This window comes from Euprymna scolopes, chromosome 46 (assembly GCF_053919585.1).
Source record: "Euprymna scolopes isolate OS-2025 chromosome 46, ASM5391958v1, whole genome shotgun sequence".
Lineage (NCBI taxonomy): Eukaryota > Metazoa > Mollusca > Cephalopoda > Sepiida > Sepiolidae > Euprymna > Euprymna scolopes.
Genome location: NC_136527.1, coordinates 23,601,488 through 23,626,628, shown reverse-complemented (window position 1 = coordinate 23,626,628; position 25,141 = coordinate 23,601,488). Strand labels below are relative to the sequence as shown.

The 25,141-nt window shown below is 34.0% G+C and overlaps 1 protein-coding gene across 1 annotated transcript; it reads left to right on the top strand.

The window, feature by feature from the left end:
• Nucleotides 1–4,557: 4,557 nt before the first annotated feature.
• On the top strand, nt 4,558–25,089 carry LOC145271316 (uncharacterized). The gene is made up of 2 exons (XM_080126861.1): nt 4,558–5,709; nt 25,060–25,089. The coding sequence occupies exons 1-2, from the start codon at nt 4,558–4,560 to the stop codon at nt 25,087–25,089; spliced, it is 1,182 nt and encodes a 393-aa protein (XP_079982987.1).
• The last annotated feature ends 52 nt before the right edge of the window (nt 25,090–25,141 follow it).

Below are 25,141 nucleotides of genomic sequence, written 5' to 3'. Positions count from 1 at the left end.
CTTCGAGGGGACCAGAACGGTCGAACAGTCGGTCTCGGATAAAAAAGGACGCCTGGAATTTACTAAGGCGTTGTACAACTCTGTCTTGACGAGACATTAAATTCGTTGAAAAGAAGCACCAAGTTTTCTAAGACACTTGAAAACTAATACTATTATCGAGAGAAGATAATAGAAGTTGAAAAGAAGCACCTAGTTTTCTAAGACACTTGAAAACTAATATTATTATCGAGAAGATAATAGAAGTTGAAAAGAAGAATCTAGTTTTCTAAGACACTTGAAAACTAATACTATTATCGAGAGAAGATAATAGAAGTTGAAAAGAAGAATCTAGTTTTCTAAGACACTTGAAAACTAATTCTATTATCGAGAAAAGATAATAGATGTTTTGAACAGAATATTCGCCGCAGGGAAGTTTTCGAAGATACCAGAAAACACCAGAATATACAGCCTCAAGAAATTTCGACCTTGCTGAAAGGACTACGAAAAACGAATTTCCAGGAAAAGAAAGAAAAAGGGAACTTTTAAACAACACAAACTCAAAAAATAAAACCCACAAGAAAACGAACTTTCTAAATGTTCCTTTCGTAAAAGGGCGCCCAGAAGCTTCCAGTAAGTGATCCCCCCCCCTTCTTCCTCCTTCTCTATCTCTCTTTCCTTCTATTTCCCGTCACTCTCTCTCCCCCGTTTTGGTTACTACTACAAGACAAGACTCTTGTAAGCCAGATGGACATTTTTGGCAGCCCATAGAGGTCATTACTTTTTCTTTAGATATCTTTGTTAATAAATTCTGTTTCTCCTATTTTTTCTCTTTTTGTTTGTAATTTTTTCCTTCAGTTTCAGAGTTAGTAGTAACGATTAATTGTTTAAGAAGAATTAACTTCCACGGGACAAAGTGGATAATAAAATTTCTTCACTCTGCCAAAAATAGGTACTCATAGAGTTAATAACTCTACCAGTTTAGTAAGCTACTCTGCTAAACTGGTCTCGGCTTATTGATGACCGGCTGCTGTCCATCACGTAGATAGTACCTCCCTCCCTCCTTCCTTCTTCTTTGTTTCTGCGTCGGCCATTTTGGCTTCTTGTTCCTTTTTTTTACAGGCATTTTTGGCGCCAAGAAGCGTTGTTGTGGCGCGCGCGCCAAAAGGGTAGTGGTTTAGCATTTAGCCGTTGATAGGTTAGAAGGGGCGGGGTTTAGTATTCTAAAATGACTACCTCTCCCACTACCTCAATGTTATTTGAAAAAAGAAAGATTATTAGAGATAAAATCTTAACTGTATTTGAATTTTTAGACTCATTAGATGAAATAAATGAAGTAGGTTATACGTTATATAAAAAGCAGATAGATGATTACATTGCTTCAGTGGATTTATTAGACGAGCAAATTATTAATGCCTATTTAATTGAGGGAACAGAAGATGAGGAGATTAAGGAATTTAATAGGGATTGCGCTCTCCATCGAGTGAAGGTGTTGGAAAAATTGTCTAGACTCAAGCCTTCGGTAGAAGTAAGGGATAGTGCAAATCACAAAGTCTCTCTTATTAAGGAAAAACGTCTGGGGATGACGCCCAAAATTGAATGTCCTAAGTTTAGTGAAAAGGATTTAGAAAACGATATATTAGCCTTCCTTAATTTTCAGCGGGAATTCGAAAATAGCGTAGTGGACTTAGAAAATGACGCCCTGAGGTTAGTTGTGTTGAAAAACCATTTGTCTGGCTACGCCTTTCAACTGGTGCGGCACCTCTCTATATCTGAGGAAAACTATCGCATAGCCACCGACATTCTCGCGTCGGAATTTCTAGATAAGGACAACATTGTGGATTCTGTTTTTTCCCATATATTGGGTATAGAGAAGTTAAGCAACAATTTAGTAGCAAGGAAGTTCTTGAATTCTGTTAAGGCTCAGGTTCACGAATTAAATAGTTCCTTCAGTTTAAATTTCTTGGAGATGAACTCTCCCGGAAACAAGTTGTTAAGTCATATTGTTTTTAGTAAGCTGCCCACTCTTTTTAGGTCTGAGTTGATACATAAAATAGGAAATAATTACCCTACCCTGGAAGACATACTAGACCACAGTTCGGAAATATTTAGAACGATTGAGTTTTGTAAAAATAAGGAAACATATCCTCGGAAGGTGGCTGGTATACCTAAGAAAACATTTTCCCCTAGGTTCATGGGCTCTCCAGATACTAAAAAACCTTCCACACTGGAAAATTTTCATATCCAGTCTACTAAGATTGGATTTAAGTGTAATTTTTGCCGAACCAATAACCATAACGGTTATTCCTGCAAGTTTTTTCCTTCTCATGCTGCCCGGTTGAGGAGGTGTAAGGAGATTGGCTTATGTAGCAAGTGCTCGAGCCCTTCTCATGCAGAAGAGTCATGTATTTGCAGGGGTAAGGAGTATGGAATGTGCTGGCTATGTAATAAGAAGGGTCACTGTAGAGTGCTGTGTCCTTCTGTTGGGGGTGAATCTACTGCTTCTAATGCTTGTTGGCACTTGAATAGCTCTTCATTACTGCCTGTTGTTGAGGTTGCCGTCGACAATGGATCTGGTGAAAGTGTATCTTTCAACTGCCTTATCGACACTGGTAGTGAGCGATCCTATTTGTCTGGAAAAATGTTGGATGCCTTTTCTGATATTAATACTCCCATGAGAGATCGTAAGTTTCTGATTAAGACCTTTTTGGGAAAAGAAGTTAAACACTTGAAGGAAGTTAATCTTCAAGTGAGGTTTCCAAATTCATGCCATTCTGTGTTTCTGGTGGATGATGATATGGACCTTTCGTTTCGTGTTCACGGATTGAATTCTGTGGTAGAAGACCTTAAGAAACATCAGGTCAAATTGGCTGCTAATTTCTCGGAGTTGAGAGATGACACTTTGCCTGTATATGGCTTACTGGGTGTGGACGTGCTTAGGTTTTTGGGACCTATGAATTTAAAGGAGTTTAGAGAGGGCCTTGTGTGGGAATTTCCCCAAGGAATGGTTTTGTTTGGTGATCTGGCGGATTTTGGGTCTCCTCCTCCCAAAGACCTGGAAAGGGGGTTGGAATTGAATTATGCTCAAGTCGTCAAGGAACACTCTGTGTGCGACCTCACTCATAATTCTGCTGAAGTTCTGATGCAGCTGTACTTGGAAGCTGTTTCTCTCATGGGGGAAGGTGGATTTTCCTTGAGGAATTGCTGTAGCAACAATGAAGTGCTTGCTAAGCGAATGTTGCAGGATAACAGTCTCTCCTCCCACGGTTCTGACACTGAGAAGGTATTGGGCTATTTGTATAACTCCTCCTCTGACAAAATGCGAGTAAGTTCTTGCATTGAAGGAAGATCAGTATCCTCTAAGAGGGATATTTTGTCTGTAAATTCCTCTGTATTTGACCCCCTTGGCTTAATGCTCCCTGTTACTATTAAAGGTAGGATCCTTCTTAGTAAATTGTGGAAGTTGAAGGTATCCTGGGACCAGCCGGTCCCACCCGACATTATGGTTGACTGGGAGAAGTTGTATAAGGATCTGGTACGTATTGGGGAGCTTGAATTCGACCGTTACACCGTGGCTTCCGATTCTTCAACCACGTTGATAGTGTTTTGTGATGCCTCGAACCTGGCCTATGGAATCGCGGTATATTTACATCAGCATGGAGAAGCCAGACTGATATTCGCTAAAGCCAGGGTTGTTCCCTCTGTTAAGAGAACCTTACCCACCTTGGAGCTGTTAGCGGTATATTTATGCATGAAGCACTTTTCTGTTCTGGTGAAAATACTCCCTTTGGAAGTGCTCAGTTCTGTGATTATCGCTGTAGATGCACAGGTAGTACTGTCCTGGGTTTTATCTGACAATGTCCATACGAAAGGTCAATTCACTCGTAACCGGTTAAAAGATGTAAAAGCGATGGTAAAAAATCTTAGTGATAAAGGTTTGACAGTGAAGTTTAAGTATGTGAAGACTGATGACAATCCTGCTGACTTTGTCACGAGGGGTATGTCCCTGAACAAATTTAAAATGATTTTTACTTGTTGGTTATTCGGGCCTGAATGGTTGAGAGGAGATAACTTGATCTGGCCTAGTTATGACCTGAATTGTCTTAATCCGGCTAGCCAGATGTTGATCAGTACAGTTACTGGTTGTGAACCTGTCTTTCAGGGCAGTTATATAATTGAAGTAGAGAGATTTTCTTCGCTGAAGAAGCTCATTGGAGTTTTGATTGCTGTATTCCGATTTATATCAAAAATGAGAGGTATTGTTCTCGACTCTAGTATTAAGGCGAGATTGTACTTGCTCAGAATGACACAAGGACTGTTCCTTTCTAAGGAAAAGGATTATTTGTCTAAGTCTGATGGCGGTGAAGCCCCCCCCTTTGGTTTCTAAATTTAATTTATTTTTGGATGATGAAGGATTGATTCGCTCACGAGGTAGAATTGGTAAATCTACTTATTTTTCTGATGCAGTCCTTCATCCTATTCTGCTTCCTAAGTCTTGTCATGTTACAAGTTTGATAATCATGGATTGTCATTTGAAGTGTAAGCATCTGGGAATTGCTGCTACGCTTAGCAAAAATCAGAATGTTGGGATTTTGGATACCCAAAGCTAGACAAGCTATTAAAACGGTGATATCTTGTTGTGTCGTTTGCAAAAAATATAACACTCTTTCCTTTAGATATCCCAAGGTTACAAATTTGCCTAAGCATCGGGTTAATTTAGTTAAGCCGTTCTTGCCCACCGGGATCGATTTTACTGGCCATTTGTGGGTGCATGAAGGTGATGAAACTAAAAAGATGTATATTTTAATCTTCACCTGTTTTAGTGTGCGAGCTGTACACTTGGAACTGTTGCCTGATATGACCACTCAGTCTGTGGTTTTGGCATTTTTGAGATTTTTCAATTTTTATAGGGTCCCTTCTCACATTTATTCGGATAATGCAAAGTCCTTTGTGGCGGGTTGTGACCTTGTTAAACAGGTTTATTTGTCTGACGAATTTAGAGGGACAGTTGATGCCCATCTTATCAAACACCAAACGATACCTTTATATTCTGCTTGGTACGGTGCTGTGTGGGAAAGATTAATTCGAGTTGTTAAAAGTTGTCTTTTCAAGGTTATAGGACGTAGGAAGTTAAGTTATTTTCAACTTTTGACCGTTCTGTCAGATGTGCAAGGATCTGTTAACGATCGGCCCTTGACCTATCGTTGCTCTGATGACTCTGGCTTGGAGGTGATTACTCCTTATGCCTTTGTGCATCCCTTCCATAAAAACTCTGTGTTTTTGTCCTTAGAAGAAGATTGTTTCCTGAATAACCCCCCTAGTAAAGAAGATCTTATTGAGAGTCTGGGATGTAGAGATAAATTCTTGAATCGTTTTAAAAGGCTATGGTATGAACAATATCTCTTGGGTATGAGGGAGTTGTCGCAGGATCTTTACCAATCTGATTTTGAAAATATGACTAAGCTGGGTGATGTCGTTTTGATAAAAAACCCTATGAAGTCTCGTCCTTACTGGTCCTTGGGAAGGGTGGTTAATCTAACTTCTGGATCGGATAGCTTAGTTCGGTCAGCTTTAATCAGAAGGAGTGATGGCAGCACTCAGGAACATTCCTTAAGGAACTTGTGTCCTTTAGAACTTTCCATAACCCACTCTCACCAAGCTTCTAACGATGGAGAGGGCAATTCTCTGAGCTCGGGGACTAGTCAGGACAGGGAAAACTTTCAGTCTAGGCCTGTAAGGTCTGTTAAATCTTTAAATGAAAGAAATCCAGAATACGTTTGGTATTAGATTGTTGTTTGAGGATTTTTTCTTTTTGTCTTTTTTCTTTTTAGGGAGAGTGTGGAAATTATCTTCCACCATCTTTCTTTCCTTTTTCTTTCCTTCTTTTTGCTGCTCTGTTCTTCCTTCCTTTCTTCTTAACCCCTTTCCTACCCCCTTCCCTAGCTTCCCCCTTTTTTATGTCACCTGACTCCCTTATGCCCGTTGATTGGATGCAACGTTTTCGCGCTAAATTGAGGCACGTGTGTGATATTTTGAGTTAAAATAGTCAGTTGTGAACAAGGCTTCGAGGGGACCAGAACGGTCGAACAGTCGGTCTCGGATAAAAAAGGACGCCTGGAATTTACTAAGGCGTTGTACAACTCTGTCTTGACGAGACATTAAATTCGTTGAAAAGAAGCACCAAGTTTTCTAAGACATTTGAAAACTAATACTATTATCGAGAGAAGATAATAGAAGTTGAAAAGAAGCACCTAGTTTTCTAAGACACTTGAAAACTAATATTATTATCGAGAAGATAATAGAAGTTGAAAAGAAGAATCTAGTTTTCTAAGACACTTGAAAACTAATACTATTATCGAGAGAAGATAATAGAAGTTGAAAAGAAGAATCTAGTTTTCTAAGACACTTGAAAACTAATACTATTATCGAGAGAAGATAATAGAAGTTGAAAAGAAGAATCTAGTTTTCTAAGACACTTGAAAACTAATTCTATTATCGAGAAAAGATAATAGATGTTTTGAACAGAATATTCGCCGCAGGGAAGTTTTCGAAGATACCAGAAAACACCAGAATATACAGCCTCAAGAAATTTCGACCTTGCTGAAAGGACTACGAAAAACGAATTTCCAGGAAAAGAAAGAAAAAGGGAACTTTTAAACAACACAAACTCAAAAAATAAAACCCACAAGAAAACGAACTTTCTAAATGTTCCTTTCGTAAAGGGGCGCCCAGAAGCTTCCAGTAAGTGATCCCCTCCTTTTTCCCCCCTTCTTCCTCCTTCTCTATCTCTCTTTCCTTCTATTTCCCGTCACTCTCTCTCCCCCGTTTTGGTTACTACTACAAGACAAGACTCTTGTAAGCCAGATGGACATTTTTGGCAGCCCATAGAGGTCATTGCTTTTTCTTTAGATATCTTTGTTAATAAATTCTGTTTCTCCTATTTTTTCTCTTTTTGTTTGTAATTTTTTCCTTCAGTTTCAGAGTTAGTAGTAACGATTAATTGTTTAAGAAGAATTAACTTCCACGGGACAAAGTGGATAATAAAATTTCTTCATAGACGTCATCAATGTAAGCTGAAGTAGCTTTCACTGTGGTCTCATCTTGCATCAAAACAGTTTTTAATGATATTAATGTTCATTATTAAGGTGCTACGTTTAGGCCAAAACCTAAACCAAAAACCAAAAAAAAAGCGTGTCAAACAGTATCGTTTTCCCTTGATTACCACTGTCTGAAATGGGCACAGTGACTCATGGATCCGCATCTGTAGGTAGGTTCTCTTCAAATCCAGCGGTGTTGTATTACTCGCTTTCTGACGCCACTCTCCCAGTTTAGCAGCGCACACATCTGCATTCCCGGTAAATGCATCAACATGCTGATTCAATTCTCGATAATCCATTACGGGTCGAATTTTGTGCTTAGTCGGTTGCTCAATAGCCATGAGCGGAATTAATTCTTTGGGTGGTTTCAGGCGTTCTTTTGGGTATGGTATTAACCAACCGTTATCAATCCACGTCTGAAGTTCTTCTTCAGAGTTAGCCAGATTCTTGGTTGTAACGTCATACTCTGGAATAGTATTGCATAACCGATCTCGCGATTCGGGCATGGTCCATTTCCACATCACAGTCCATGCCGTTTCTTTGTCGTCAAACATAGAAGACAAGTCTTTTTCCTCAATACACAAAACTGTACATACTTCTTTCCCTCTGCCAACAATATACCTCCGCCTGCTGTAACGATGACATATTCTAGAGTTTTTATTGCATCAATTCCAAGTAATAAGTTGAATCCAATGGATTTTTCTTGCATTACCAGGACGTCAACTTCAGCTGTGTCACCTTTCTCAGTGCAGATTGTTCCCGGTCTAAAGTGCTGAACATTGCACACCATTAATTTTGACACTGGGAACAGGCAATACGGTATTCATTGTTTGGCAAGGGGTAAGGGTGGCGACAGTACCTTGTCTTTAACTAAGTTTCCCGAACAATTAGGAGATATGTGACCCAACTTATTTCAGTGAAAACATTGTAGTGTTCTGTGTAATTGTGGATGAACCTTCATCGTACCACTTTGACTCTGTCACTCCTTAAAAAATGGTTAGGGCCCCCACAGGATTCTCACGGATAGTGATAGCTGGGAGAGAATCTACATTGTCTCCATAGGTTTAGATGTTGCATGACTAGTGCCGGCTGCTGCTGTAATTGGTTCTGGTTCCTTAAGGATGTTTCGCGTTTCGGCCAATAACTCGTCCGTTGTTAATCTGTCAATATGTGACGACGCTTGCAAAAGTCTACTGACATCCTCAGATAAGCCCACCAAAAAATGGCACAGCTTAGCATTTTGTCGTTGACATCACCAAACGGTGCCGATTACTTCCTTAAATCAACTAAGTAAACGTCCACTTTACCAAATGCTGTATATAAACTCTGCTTTATATCTTCCCAGTCAGGTTCATCCTCGAGTTGCTGATACACTGCATAGGCCCCTTCAGTTAACCTCAACGGAATGACTGTTGCTGGCTCTTTTATTTTGCACAATTTGCAAAGACAGCCTTCTCAACCCATTCGACAACAGATGGCCCAGCAGTAGATCCATCAAATTGCGGTATTAAACAAATGTCGAATCTGTCCATTTTTTTTTTGTCACAAAGTCACTTGACAATAAAATAAAAACGCTGAGATAGATTATAAAATAAAAGGGGGGCAGTGACAATTGTTAAAACGTCTTCTTGTTCAAACAACACACGAAATTCTTTTTTTTTTTTTTCTTTTTTTCCTCAACAACTCGTGTATTCAATATAATCTTCCACCGTTCGTTCTCGGTCTAAACTGTCCAACAAAATAACAAAACTCGACCCTCATATGCATTAGAATTCGCCCCTTTTAACAGTTACCAATTGTGAACACATATGCAAATTAATGACATACGTTCACCAACCAGCGACCTACAAAATTATTTTTAAATTGTTTTTTCTTCTTTTCGACATTTTCGACATTATCATTTTACACGCTAAACAAACACGAGGTCGTTTGCAGGAAACGTCACCAACTTCCAAAAATACTAAACATTTGTTGCGCTCCCGCCGGCGCATGTGGAAAAATATGCTCCCAGTTCCATATTCGTATCGAGCAACTGATTGAGGCGGAAGCCGGCTACATTAAATAGTTAGCTTTACTGCATACTCAAGTTATCTGAATTGATTTTTTTCAATAAAAAGTTTAAAATTGTTTTGTTTTTTTTTGGTGTGACAATTTTATCGTTCGACCCTATACATAAGACAATATCATTAACCTTTGATTAATAAATTAAAATTTATTTATATAAGATGGTTCCAATATGGGGGATCGAGTTACTAGAACGTTTTATTAGAGACTAGGTATGACCATAATAAAGGCGGAAATTTTTACCCCACCATAACAATAATAACAGTAAACACTCATATTTTATTATTCTCCGTAAAATCATAAATTTTTCAAAGAACTCCACAAAAATCCAAAAACAGTAAAATTGGAATCGTATGTTATTTCTGCAAGGAAAACAACGTGATTTTAAAATTCTATCAAAAATCAAATAATTGATCAATTTCGTTAATTTTTTGCAGACTTATAAAACAAGGCCGAACTATATATGAACTGCGATAATATACAAAAACATTATCATATTTTGCCCACCTCAGAATTTTATTTCGGGCAGGGATTCACATCTTAGTTATTTTTTTACATATAAAAATATACCGGAATTATGAAATAAAATATATTCAATTTTAAGTCGCAAACGTTGCCAATTTTATCGACTTTTTTGCAAAAATAGAATTTTGAAAATTAATTAAAATTCTTAAATTTGGTAAATTAATTAAAATGATTCAATTCAAAAATTAATTAAAATTATTAAATTTAAAAATTAATTAAAATGATTAAATTTGAAAAATTAATTAAAGTTATTAAATTTGAAAAATTATTTAAAATGATTAAATTTGGAAAATTAATTAAAATTATTAAATTTGAAAATTAATGAAAATTATCAAATTTGGGAAATTAATTAAAATTATTAAATATGGGAAATTGATTAAAATTATTAAATTTGAAAATTAATTAAAATTATTAAATTTTAAAATTAATCAAAATTAAGTTTTTAGAAAAAAATATTTACATTTGACAGTTTTTAACTTTTTTTAAATTTCAAAACATTTTCGAAATTTATTTGTATTTAACGATTGAATTTTTCAAGGTTCATGGCTTTGGCGTTAAAGAAAATTTCATCAGAAAGCGACTTTCATATCAACAAACATCTAATCGTTTTACTGTTATTTCGAACTAATGCTTTCTTGTATGATGAACACACACACATTTCAATATTTTCACAAAAATAATATAATTATAAAACATTAATGTGGTTTGATAATAATAATTCTCCAAAAAATGTCGCTTACATGTTTTAAAAAAATATTTACATTCATTTAAAGCCACGTGTGAAACTGTTCATAAAATCAGTAATCTTAAACTTCATGCTATGGGGGCATAATAAAGCTCACAAGATCCTCATTTAGCTAATTCTGCATAATGAACACACGTGATAAGAAATCATTTACGTTGGAACGATTTGAATTATTTCAATTAATACAGTAATTGTGTAGTTCTTTGTCAAGTGTCGTTATTTTCTGAAGTTATTTTTATATTTTTATTTTATGCATGTGAAGATGTGCCTTGGTGGAAACCTTCTATTAATCGGTGATCTCGTAAAATTTACTTTAACGGTCCTGTGGATACTTTCGAGAGATTTCTGCACCTGCAACTTCGGTCTTAAATATTGATAGATCCCAATTATGAATGGATGAACATGGAGTCACATCCTTACAAGTTAGTGGCACAACGGTCATTTACTAAAAATTTGCACCAGTTCAATTAGTCCTATGGGATCAAATTTGAAAAAAATTATTATACATTTTGTACATTCATCTTAGTTTATTTTTAATCAGTTCATATGCGTGTAACGCTTGTACAGTGGTAACGTCACCAACTTTGAATGTTACAGTTTTGATTTTGGTTTCGACTCTAGTTGATGACACCCAAATACTTTTTTTTTTACTTTTGAAATCACGACTTTATTATCTCTATAATAATCTATACAAAATCTGGACAAATTAAAATATCATATTTAAACGTATTTAACGACTGGGCAAAGCTGGGTGCCTCCCATCTGCTAGTTATAAATAGCGCTATGACAAGAGAATATTCTTTTCATTAGTTTGACTCTCAAGTATATATCAGTTAATATCTTATATGTTTTTAGATAGAATGATGTGCTTCTCGATTGATTACCTCTGTTGGATATATACTGGAGAGTCAAAAAAATGATAAGAATATTATTTTGTCATAGCCCTAGTTATAAAATAAAATGGACTTTCTGACATTTTGGGGCTTCTGTAGAACTTATGAACAACGCCTTATCTTTTGTTTTGAGTGTGCAAAGTTAGATCTGTCTTGTTTTTTTGTACAAACCATTTTTTTTTTTTAATTTTTTTTTTAATCAATATCTTAAGACTTTACTTTACTAAATATCTTTGAAATAATACCAGAAACCTAATATTTATCTTTCAATGGATTTTTACAATGAATTTATTTAACTTCTAAATTTGAATTTGTCACTTTCTGATGTCGCCAGGAAAACATGTAACTTTTTTTTCATGTGTATTTTTTTTTTAACAGTGTAGTTCTTCGTTATAACTAGTGGTCATTGTTGTACGCGCAAGCGCGCACATTTTTTATGGTTGCTTAGTCACAATTACCAAATAAACACCCCCTTTGCCCCCTAAAAAAGTGGTCGTAAAGTGGGTGATCATTTTACGTTAAATTAATATAGAAAAGTGATCCCCTCATTTTCACACGATAATTTATTAATGTCTGCAAAACTATTTACTTCCTGAAATGCTAAACGTTTTTTTCGTTCTCAGCGGACAGAAAACCCTTAGTAGTAGTGATTTTGGTACTCATGCAGAGAGTGATCCCTGCTGAAATAATAACGTTATTATTTAAAAAGCCATTCTTAACATAAGGAGGGGGTGTTTTGTATCTTTTCTGTATTTTAACCTTACAATTGAATAAAAAAAAAACTTATGATAAAACTTTAATTCAACTTGGAAATACGATTTTTAAAATAGAGCGGAAGTGCATTAGCACCGTAATTTTAAATTTGAGGATGGAACCTTTATTTAAATAGAAGAGTCCCCTCTCCCCCCCCCCAAAAAAAAACTAATAAAAATAAAATAGAAATAAAAAATAAAAGAAAAAAATTTCATTTCGATAAAAAAAGAGAGACAAAAAAAAAACAAAAACAAATAAAGCTGTTTCGTTTCATTTCGATAAAAAAAAAAAAAAAAAACTTAGAAAAATGGGGAGGGGGAGGACGAAATGTTCGTTTCGATTCATATTTACATTTCCGGTTCGATGTTTTGCTATCTTAATTGGACTTCGGAGTAAATTATTTCCTTGAGCTGAATTACACCCATGGTAAGTAACCAGTCAAGATTATCGATTAACTTTAAGCTTTAATCTTTAAAACACGATAAAAAAGAAATAAAATCGGAAATCGATTAAAAATATGATAAGCTTTCAAAACTATGTTCACCTATCTGTTTCCGCCAGTAAATTGCACGTGCAACGAATTAGAAAATTAACACGATAAAAAAAAGAAATGTATAAAAAAAATATAATAAACTATTGTTAACCAATATCTTCATTTTTAATGTGTTTGGTAAACTGCACAAGCATCAAATTAACTTTAGGCTTAAATGTTTCAACCACAATTAAAAAAAATCAGGAATCTAAAATAAATGAATAAAAAATATATATTAAAATACGAAAAGGCGGCTTTAAAAACTATCAGTTTCTGCCATGCTACATGCAACGAATTATAGAATAAATAAAGATGAAACTTGTAATCTGTTCTCTCTCATGTAAATATTAAAATGTTAAATAAAATAATACTAATTTAACCGTGATATTCACCAAATAGATCGGCTCTATTTCGAAATGATTTGTTTTTTTTATTATTTTTCCTCTTCAATTTTGTTTTCTGCGAACTTGCTCTTCCGTTCGTCATCTTGAATGTTAACTTGAGTTTGTAAAGTCAATCACATTTGAAAATGTTTTTTTTTCCTTTATAAAAGCAGATAAAGTTAATCGAAAGCAGATTATAAAACAAAAACGTAAGTATTACTATTAATTAATATTACTACATGGCGCAGTGTCAGAAATTTCGTGAAAATAGTGAATAATTCCACCCCATCTTTCCAAGCTTATAACTCCTCGAAAAATGTAATTCAAGCCCTATTTTTTTTTTTTTTCAATTAAAGGAGTAAGGACCAAGGTTTTATTAAAAAAAACAAAACAAAACAAAACAATGTGTTTTGTTTTTTTTTAAAGGTTTTAAACTTCGGACTTTACAGGTAAATTTCTAAAAAAGCGATTTTTTTTTGTTTTAAATTTGAATATATTATTTATTGACCTTTTCTCTTCAATTTGTGATATATAAAACTCCACGACATAAATTAATTATTTACTTTTTAATAGACATTTCAAAATGAGAGGCGTGAATTATTCGACCCCCTATCTTTCTAAGCTTATAACTCCTCGAAAAATGTAATTCAAGCCCTAATTTTTTTTCAATTAAAGGAGCAAGGACCAAGGTTTCATTAAAAAAAAAAAAAAGACAAAAAGAAACAATGTGTTCTTATAAAATAAGGTTTTAAACTTCGGACTTTACAGGTAAATTTCTAAAAAAGCGATTTTTTTTTGTTTTAAATTTGAATATATTATTTATTGACCTTTTCTCTTCAATTTGTGATATATAAAACTCCACGACATAAATTAATTATTTACTTTTTAAGAGAAAGTTGAAAATGGGTGACACTTGGGGGGGGGGCGTGAATTTAAAAAAAAACGTTTGTCTAAAATATTATATTCGGTTTATTGGAAAGAACATAAAATTTCACATTGACCCTGAAAATATCGAAAAATAGAATCAATAGAAAAATTTTGATAGATTTTTAAAATTTAAAAATATTGAGTTTAAAAATTGAAAAATATTGAGTTCGGAAAATTCATTACTGTTTTTAAAAAAAAAAAAATATTTTTATTACTTTTAAAACAACTGTAATAGTTTATTTTGGAAGTATAATCCATAAAGAAAATAAATAACCCACTTTTAACAGAGAAATTACGAGATTTTTATATTGTATTCGCAGTTTCGTGTTAGGGGTGTCAAAAATTCCTACAAAAATTCTGATACTGCTAGTGGCGCACGTATGTATATTTTTTATTTTCATCTTTTTTTTCATCAGATTATTATCGAATGGTCACTAATCTATCAGATTTTGTTTTCAATACCGACTTAAACATTAAAAAAAAAACGGTCAACACGTAATTCTTTATGTAATCAGTGGTGGGAAATTCTGTATGCGCTTTCACAACTTTGATAACATTTTTCTGGATTTTTGTTCTTTAATGCCCCTGTGTCTTTATTGAAACATGAAATCAGAAAAAAAAAAATTCTCGCCTGACTAGGTGGCCATAAAGTGGGGGCTCATTTTACATTAAATTTATAAAGAAAAGTGACCCACCACTTTTTGAAAAAGTATAATTTTCTTATATCATGAAAACTATTTATCTGCGCAATTTTAAAAGTATATATTCGTTTTCAGAATTCATGAAAACCTCAAAAAGTGGTCATTCTAGGGGAAGGCTGGAAAGATTCTTGAGGTGGACCAAAACCACTTATTTATTGATTACTAAAGAAAAAGAAAAAAAATTATATGGTTCATAACGGTAAAAATTAAAAAAAAAAAATGCTCGATGCACTGTATCAACATTTTTGGGGAATTAACCCTAACCCTAACAGAAAACTGCGAATAAAATATAAAAAGTGGGTTGTTTATTTTCTGTATGGAATATACTTCCAAAATAAACTATTACAGTGGTTTAAAAAATAATAGAAATATTGTTGGTTTTCTTAAATTTTATATATAAAAAAAATAGTGTTTACAAAGTGTCGGTGTGCGTTCAACCAGCCATTTTTTTTTTCCTATGAAATTAATTGAATTTTACGAGCTCAGTATTTTTCAATTTTTAAACTTTAAAAATCTGTCAAAATTTGTCTATTGGTTCAATTTTTACGATATTTTCAGGGTCAATGTGAAATTTTATGCTCTTTCCAATAAATTGAATATATTTTAGACAGATGTTTTTTTTTAAAATTCACCTCCGCATTTGGAAATGTCTGTAAAAATTTAAATAATTAATTTACTCACCAAAGTTTTATGTAAAAGATCAATAAATAAAATATTCTAATTTCAAACAAAAAAGAAGTGGCTTTTTTTGGGGAAATTTACCTGTAAAGTTTTGTTGTTTTTTTTAAACCACGTTGATTTTTTTTAAAATGAAAGCTCATGTTATGCTTATATCATCAAGGAAATACCGGATGCTGACGAGATTTTTTTCTATTTCATTCAATGTTTTCTTTTTTTAGATATTTTTAAAAAATCACTCGATAAAGTAGAAATAAAATATAATAATCAAAAACTCGTGTATTTCATTAAGGGAATTAAAAAAAAATCGGTTGACTGGGGGTTTCATTTAACGGCAAAAACTTATAAGTGACTGTGTGCTTTTTAAACTACAGAGGTCTAAAAATACTAATTTTGGTTAACAGCACGCAATAAAAAGAGGTATTAATTATAGCGTTTATAAGTCACCTTAAGATAATTGCGAAAAAATCAGATTTGTCTCCCTTTTTTTGAACAGTCAAAAAATGAGTTCGCGTTTTTTTTAATCCTTGTTTTAAAAAGTATTTTATTTAAAAAGAACATGGAATATAATTGTAAATATGGATATGTTCTTTATGATGAAAAATCGAAGTACACATTGAATAGAATTTTTTATAGGTAAGTGACTTTTTTGGAATTTATATTTTTTATAATCGAATTAAATAAAATTTCGTTGATTTTCTTTAAATCTTTTTTAAAGAAAATCGATTAAAAAAACAAATATTGCATAATTTGCTATTAAACTTGTTATTTTTTTTAAATATGGTATTTGCTCCTTTAATTGAAAAAAATTAGGGTTTAAATTACATTTTTCAAATAATTATAAGTTTCGAAATATAGTTGATTTATTCAAGTTCATACACAGCATTTTTAATGGCCGATTCTGACACCTATCGATACATGTATGGAAGTACTACCCTACCACCATTTATATTTTTTATTTTCATCTTTTTTATTTTATTTTATTTTAGCCAAATTTCACGAATTAAGCTTCTTTTTTTATCCTTCTTGACATTCAGTTATTGTTTTCTTATTTTTTAAAAATTAAGTATTTGTATTCTTGTTGAGTTGTTCAAATATGAGGGATCGATGTATTAGAAAGTGTGTACACACATAAATATACCAAAGAGTTTTACTGTTAATTTATTTGGAAATGCAGTTATCAAATCTTCTGATCGTTTGTTTAAAAATTTTTGTTTGGTTGTATTTTAAAGTTCTCTCAAAAATACATTCAATAAACCTTACAAATAACTTTGCCTGAATTAAAAAACATAATCATGATTCTTAAACAAATTATATTACAGTTCTGAATTTTTTAGATGAGGAACGATTATTTAGATTATTAAGACTACTGTTCTCATGTTGAATGTTATTTATTATGAAAACATTGTAAAAATAACACTTAAGATGAGAACAATAGTCCAAATGATACAAATAAATCATATTTTCTTCTTTACATGTAATTCTTAAATGTTGAAAAAATTGTGTTTTGTTTTTCCTTGCAATAATGAGAAATTCCACATTTACTTACTGGATTGTTATAATACACATTAACTTTAATTCTATTCTGAAAAGTGATGACGACATAAAATTAAACTATTATTGTATTTGTATTTTGTGGAACATTAACTATGATAGATGAAAAGGTTGGAGTTATCAGTAATAGGTTTTTCATAAGTGGATGTAATGAATTTGTGTAGGGGAAATCATAACTTACTTGGCTAGCATGTGTGTGTGCTTCAAAGTGTTAGTTGTGTAACAAAAAAGAAAGGTTAAAATGGTAGTTGGTTTTATTGTTGACGTGTTACTATGTATGTTGTGTTTGTTGTGTAATGGACTATTGTCATCAGATCTTTAATGTCTATTGTAGTTACCTGTGATTATTCTAGATGTTGGTGTGTGCTTGCATGTCAACATATATACATATATAACATAACATGACGTCATACCTGTTTCTGCTAATTCTGATAGGTTTGTCATACATCCTTCGGGAAGGAACGCTTCAAGACAGGGCCCAAGACAGTGTAGATAGTACCTTATCTATGTGATCGTATCTGAGAATTTAAAATATCCAAATACGGTTATGCATAATCTTCCTGTCCCTGTATAACTATGGACATTAATTTCTGGAAGACCCTGGATGCATTTGTAAGTCCGATCGGCATCACGTTAAACTGAAATAAACTTGGGTGGCAGATGAACTCAGTTTTCTTATTATTGTCCTTACTTAATTTAAGCTGCTAGTACCCTGACTTTTGATCTAATTTGGAGAAATATTTTGCTGACCCGAGCAAGGCTAGTATATCGTCAATAACCAGTAATGCTCAGGCATACTTCTTGGTGATTTTGTTTAAAGCCTTAAAATATACACAAAATCTTTTCTACTAACACTAATAGAAAACTCCACGGCCTATTCAATGTCTCAATGACACTTGTCCGCACCATTTTGTCTATTCTTCAACCAACTTTTATTGTGTTAGTGGTTTTCAATACAGGATGAGTTCATGCCTTCCAATATTGACACGCTTCTCCAGCATATTGGTTCTGCACAAGAAAAATCTCTATTCTACTTCAACAACATATCAACTTCCAACTTGAATTCTTGAGGTACTTTTATTCCCTTTCAATTTTTTTCTCTTTTGTTCATCATTCATGGTAATCTCGATAATGTTACCAGTCACACTACACTTATTTTGCAGCTCCTTCTCAAGTATGTATGCAGATGCTGGTGTTTTAATATAATTCTCATTGCTAACTGAACTATTGATGAAATATGGGCAAAATCTTCCAAAGCAATATACTCATCAAATATTCTTATTGCTCCTAAATCAAAGTACATCCTAATCCATTTTTCTTAAGTTGAAAGTACATCCTAATTCATTTTTCTTAGGTTGCGGTTTAGTATGACACTTGTGTTGAGATTCTCTGTTACAAAGAAATCCTTGTGGATAGATATATTTCCTATCTCTAATCTTAATCGAACAAATCCTTCTACAATTAATGGGGGGGGCATTACCTGTTCTTAAACTAGTTAGGGCTTCTGTAGTATCAGTTGAGATTAAACAGGCAGACAAACTATCAAATCAGTACCCTCAAACCTGTTAGATAAGAGCGGCCCAGTTTAATTGTGTAGCAATCAAGCTTCAGGGGATAGGAATGAGGCACCGTCTTAGTCAGAAAACAATGTTAGGTCCCTGTGATCTTACCTCTGCACTTGGCAAATAGGCAAAGAAAGAGTATTAGAGTTGGGAGATGGGTAGAGTGTATCTATTTCTTAAACAGTTTAAGTTTTTGAACTGGTAATTTGTTTGAGTTATTAACTCTAGGAATGTTGCTGAGCAGGAACAAGAAAGCCTCCTTGCTTCGTTTGTTTGATACCAAAGCCTACGAGGTCAGTAGCAAAGGTTTAACTTCAGTTTTCCTTCTAAATGGATGACCTGAAGAGATCCACACCTGGGTTCAAAACCAGGTATTTCTGTGCCTGTACATGAGTAGTTAAGATTAACTGAGTTAGTACTAAGGATATACAAGTTACAAGTTAATACTAAGGATATATATTTAAAAAATAGATAATTGGAGTGCCATTAGCTATAATTGAAACCGAAACCAAAACTTATGAGGAATTCTTGGTAAAATTATTTATAAAAAAAATATATGACTCAAGTGCCATCAGCTATAATCGAAACTGAAACCAAAATTACAAAGAATTCTTAGTAAAATTATTTATAAAAATTTAAATGACTTGAGTGCTATCAGCTATAATCGAAACTGAAACCAAAACCTATGAGGTCAGTAGCAAAGGTTTAACTTCAGTTTTCCTTTTTAACAGATGACCTGAAGAGATCAACAGATCCATTAGCACTGAGAGGGGTAGCTCCGCACCTGGATTCAAAACCAGGTATTTCTGTGCCTGTACATGGGCAGTTAGGATTAATTGAGTTAGTACTAAGGATATACATCTATTGAACAGTTACCCTCCTCAAAAGAATTTAAATAGAATTTATTATGCTTCTCCTGCTGTTGTAAGTGGAAAAGAAGGGGTTAAAATATAAAGCATGGAATGAAAACATTAAATTTATAATTATTGATTTAAAGAAGGAATGAAATATGGTTAAAAAATTAAAGTATATTAGCGAGACCTGTGGAAATTCCACAGAGGACTGATTCATATGTAATACATTGATGTTGGCATTCTGTAGATATTCCGTGCAAATAGAGATGCTCTGATATTATTGTAGCTATTTTGTTAGGTTCCTGCCAACAATTCAATTTAATGTTCCTATTTACTATGCCTCCCCATGGGACAGAGTTAGACACCAGGGTCGTTTTTTAACGTGGAGAAAAGGTACAAAAATAAAAAATTGTCTCAATCGTGAAGGACTGATCCTCCACCGAAAGAGAACAAGAAATGGAAGTGCAGCATCTGAAGAACAGATACTACACTTTGATCTTTATATTTAATTTATTTCGTTTAAAGAAAAAAATCCCAATTAAAAAAATTCCAATATAAAATTTAAAAAATTTTAAAAAGTAAAATCTCCAAAAGACAAAACAAATTTAGGCACAAGGCCCTATAAGATCGGGGGAGGGGAGTGTTTTATCGTTTTCATTACATAGTTAGGTCCCCGTCTAAGTGTTTAAAAGAAATGTATTACTGACGCCTCTGCTCCCCCTATCCACCAGAGCTCTATAATTCTCTCTCTGAATTCTTATTGAAAAGGAGTTTGATACGCCCATTTTACCAACTATGTGCATTGATGCCCTTGTTCCATTTAGCAGGCATCACAACAATAACTAATATCTAATTATCTACCTGACTCTTTACTTCTGTCTAGTTTTATATACTAGTCCCTTACTCTCTAACTGGTTTCCTCTTTTACATCTGTCTCTATATCTTTTAGGGCTGGCTATACCCATAGTCTCAACTAGAATCCACTGTCTCATGTGACAAACCTCCATGGGCTTTTCTTCATACTCTTGCCTTATGTCGAGCCAGATCTTCCATTTAACTTTTGCTAAGGCCTTCTGATAGATCTTGTGGCTCATGTCATATCACAACTATCCCCACCTCCCTTTCACTGAGACCCTCTATAAAGAATCCCAGTACCTCCTTTCTGACTAGTCTTCGAGAGTAACCGTCTAGGGACCTCTTCAAGTCTATCCATGTTAAACTTTCATTGTTTAACATGAATTGTCCGACTTGGCCTTGGATAGGCATGCGTAACAACAAAACTTGGGTTTTTATAAGCGGAAGTCTCGAGGTTGTCAGGAATCTCCGGGCACATGCGCAAGAGGAGGGATTGAGAGAGTGGTATAAAAGGCAGATCGAGTGAGAATGTTATTGTTGTTGGCATTGGACGTTACAGTGACGTGTGCATTAGCAGTTGATTAAGAAGTTGTTTTTTTTGTGTCAAGTCGCGCACCTCTGTGAAGGTGAAGGTCATATAAGTCGTGCACCTCGGTGAAGAGGAAGGTCATAAGCTATTTTGGCAGTTGTTGAATGAGTGGGATGTCTGACTACGACTGCGATGTGCTCATGTGTCATCAGGGAATGGCATTGCTGAGAGGAGCCATCGCAGCATCAAGAGAATTGCTGCCAGAAAGCAATGCATCATTACGGAGGCCACGTATTGGTATAACATCACACCAAAGGATGGGAAGACACTAACAACAGCACCGGACAATGCCATACACATACCCTGTTAGGATAAAGGGCATGGACACTGCCCAGCCAATCGATTAGGAGAGTCATGAAAAATACAAGGTAGGGGATCCAGTTTGGGTAAGACCCTCTGGAAACCTGTGCACCACCAAGTTCAAGCAGGGACGAATATCTGGAGTGGTCAGTTGATGATGGAACCCCACACCATGTGTGCGATCTTCGCCCAGCTAGTGAAGTACATCCCACAACTACGATGAATCATCAGATGAGCTGCTGATAAGTGAGGTCACCGAGCAAGAGAGTTGTAGTTCGTCTGATCAGGCAGGATCAGAACCAAAACCACACCCACAACCAGAACCTGAATCCCAGATTGTAAATACCACCCTTTGCAGAAGCCAGCGAACTAAGAGGGCACCCCTGGAGTGCACTCTATGTTATCAGCAGATCAGAGGGGAGTGTAGTACTTACCAACAAAACAAACGCCCACGTGTTTGTGCCTTGTGTAGGCATGCGCGACAACAAAACTTTAGTTTTTATAAGCGTAAGTCTCGAGGTTGTCAGGAATCTGCCAGGCGCATGCACAAGAGGAGGGATTGAGAGAGTGGTATAAAAGGCAGATCGAGTGAGAATGTTGTTGTTGTCATTGGACGTTACAGGGACGCGTGTGTTAGCAGTTGATTAAGAAGTTGTTTTTTGTGTCAAGTCGTGCACCTCGGTGAAGGTGAAGGTCACAGGTTAGAAGAGCAATCTGACATTTTCCACGTCCACTGCTTTGGTCACCCTGAAATACCACTAGACATCATTAATCCACCTCTTTTAACCAATGTCTCTTTTATTTTCCAATAGCACTATTTTCTTAAAAAGAGATTCCCCTCTTATCTATCTTGTTATTGACCCCACTGCATTTTTCAATAGTGAAGTCAATCCCTGCACAAAATTTGAAAATTATGCTACTGATGAAAGAACAAGGTACAACTCAAAATCAACTTTTGTTAAGAAACAGGAAACAGAGAAAAATAATGAGCTTAAAAATTTGGAGCATATATATGTTTTTTGTCATCTTATGTGCGTCACATGTATATATATATATATATATTTTCCTATATACATATTTATATATATTGAGCAGAAACACGAGGATAAAAATTATTGTTTTGTTTTTCATTTTGCTGAACTTCACAGAAAATTTCTTTATCGTGTGTTTATGGTTAATTCAGATTCCCTTATTCTTTGTTAGAATAACTGATCAAAATGGCGCCAAATTAAATGGATGTTTTGCAGTCAGCGGTTTGTTAAACTTGTATACCTTGTGTGATGTTGATTGCTGACTGACTGCAAGCCTCTCTCGCCTTTTGCCTTTTTCTCTAGGCTGTATGTGACCTGCTTTTAGCAGGTGCACTCACTTTCGACAGCTGCACCCGTGAAATATAATTGACTTTTTACTACTGACGATATCAATTCTGACAACATTACCCCATCTTACAGTGCGACACGACAATAATTTTACTCTTGTCTCTTTTATTTTCCAAGTCATGTCATGCCACATGGCGTTAACATCATTAAAAGCGTCTAATAACACTCAAACCTTCAATTCTCACAATCTATAAAATGTAAAGAAACTAACAGTCTGTTTACTAAAACACTGAGCAAAAGCAACATGTACTAATGACAATATAATAACAATAAATATTAAAATGAGGTGGAAAGTTTGCTACCAGCTGTTATGCCTGTGTTTGCATGTGTGCACATTCAACACATGGCACCAATTTAACTCTTGTCTCATTTATTTTCCAAGGCATATCATGCCACGTTGGGGTTAAAATCATTAAAAGACTTTAAAAACACTCTATATATCTTTAAATATGTAGTCAGTATCAAAATATTAAAATGAAGTTGAAAGTTTAAGAAAAACCCTTCACCAGAGAGTAACACACAAGATGTTTCCTGATAGTCAAATCGCTTCTGAATACTTTCCTTATGTTATATCTGTAATCTATAAAATGTCAGGAAAGTCTTCAAGAGTGGTTCGACTCCCCAGAAATATGTTGTGTGCGTCAAGCGGTTTATGGAAAAATCAGGACTAAAATATTTACATAAATGAGGGAAATTATCCAAATGTGAGCCATGTCAATCACTAACAGTAAGATTAGAAAAACATTGGAGAGGTTGAAAAAGCAGCTATGGTTTATATGATTTAAGGCAAACCATCTACCCTTATAGGATGAAGTAAAAATTATAAATAGAGAAGAACAATAAAGAGTAATCTGGCGTAAGGAAACCATATATATTCTGGGTGATGATCAATTACTAAGCCATTAATTATAAATAAGTAGTAAAAAAGTATTTCTATACATTCGTATATATGTTTTGTAGTCAAGTGGGAGATATTAAAACAGTCATATTACACAGCGATGTGTAAGAATGATATTTTTTCTTATAACATCTGTATTAAACGTATAAATCGTATTATTGTTTAGTCAGGGATATGATATCGACGTGTATACTGAGTCATGTTGGATCAGAGTTATCACACGGGTATATTTACCAGCACCATCCAATTGAGACATCTGTTCTGTCTTTGTGAAACAACACTTTATATTTTTATAATATAAATTTATTTCAGTTGTCTCAAATCGTTTCACATTTTGTCTGCATTTTGTCTACATGCTTATTCTTTCCAGCAATTGTCACTTTTTCAAAAACTACAAATTTAAGCTAAATTGCATATAACTGTTTAAACAAGCTTATACGTCATTTGATACACCTTTTATTCCTCTATAATTTTACCTGTTCATATCTGAATTTTTATTGAAGTATCCTACTGTTCATATCAGTTTAAAAAATAACAAAATCGAGAAGGCGAAAACTCTGCAGCAAAACATGAGCTTTAACATAGCTTACAATATCCAACTTTTAGACAACAAAGCGTCTCTAATGGTAATTATTGTTGTTCCAGGTAATACAACGTAACATTTCGTCCATATGCTTCGACTTTCTCTTTGTGATCTCCACCAAGTAATTAACATTAATCCTAGATGCAAAATTGCTAGGTGGGAGAGGTTCAGTTTTTGTGTGGGCATTTTTAGAGCCAATGGCCCAGGGCCTATATTTTGCTTTCAAGGTCGAATTAATTCGCCAAAGTACATGAATATGATGACTGAGTATTTTCTACATTACATCAAGCAACAGCAACACAATGATGACATTTTAATCTGGAAAAACTGGACAAAACTTGAAGAGAAATGGCATGCCTTTACCAGAGTATTGCCACAAATTTAAGGCCCCCCCCCAAATTGCTGACTGTCAAATTGCAAGAGGGCTACTAAATATTAACTAGTTCCTTGTTTTCCTGTTGTATTTGTCTTGCATTAATGTTCTGCATTTGCATTTAAATACAAATTTTCTTTTTACCTTCCTGATTAGAAGTTTATTTTTTAAATTGACGTGAACACTATGATATGTCAAATAAAAGTCAAATATGAAAAAGTAAAATTATAGAAGAATAAAAGGTGAATCAAATGATGTATAGGTTTATTAGAAGTTATATTTAATTTAGCTAAAATTTGTAGTTTTTGAAAAAAATTACAAGTGCAGACTTTTTTGGTATCACTGTACGTATATATTTATATATATGTATATATATATATATATATATATATATATATATATATGTGTGTGTGTGTGTGTGTAGTAAAAAATAGTGTTAACATTTAAAAACAAAACAGTTCCTAAAATTTATACTAAGATTTTCTGCAAGGACCCATGGTGCTATGGTTGGAGTTCTTGGAAAAAATCAGTTCTAAGTTAAATACTTGTGAACGTTGAAGTTTCAATCCTCAGTGATATTGAAAAGAAAATTTCAAATTACATAGAATTTTTACGCAGACATTGCTAATGCTACGAGATGAGAACAGTATTCTGAAGAATGAAATAATATAATTAATCCTCTAAGAAATGTGAAAATTTTAGTTTAACATTTGACAATAGAAACAAGTTAATTTTGTTAACTAATAATAAATATGGATATTTTGAATAAAAATCAACATAATAAATTCAATTTTACCGTATGAATTTTATTTTTTCAAATTTTCTTGTATATTTCCAGAATTTGCAACAATTAACAGAAATCCATTAATGGAAAAGAAGGACCTTTCTTCATTGGTAAATGAAAAATTTTGAAAATAATT

Bases quoted from the DNA above. Each gene is read 5' to 3' on its own strand.
- LOC145271316 (XM_080126861.1), top strand. From the start codon at position 4,558: ATGTTGGGATTTTGGATACCCAAAGCTAGACAAGCTATTAAAACGGTG. The intron at 5,710-25,059 runs GTAAGGTCTGTT...GTATATTTCCAG, and splicing joins AAAACTTTCAGTCTAGGCCT to AATTTGCAACAATTAACAGA.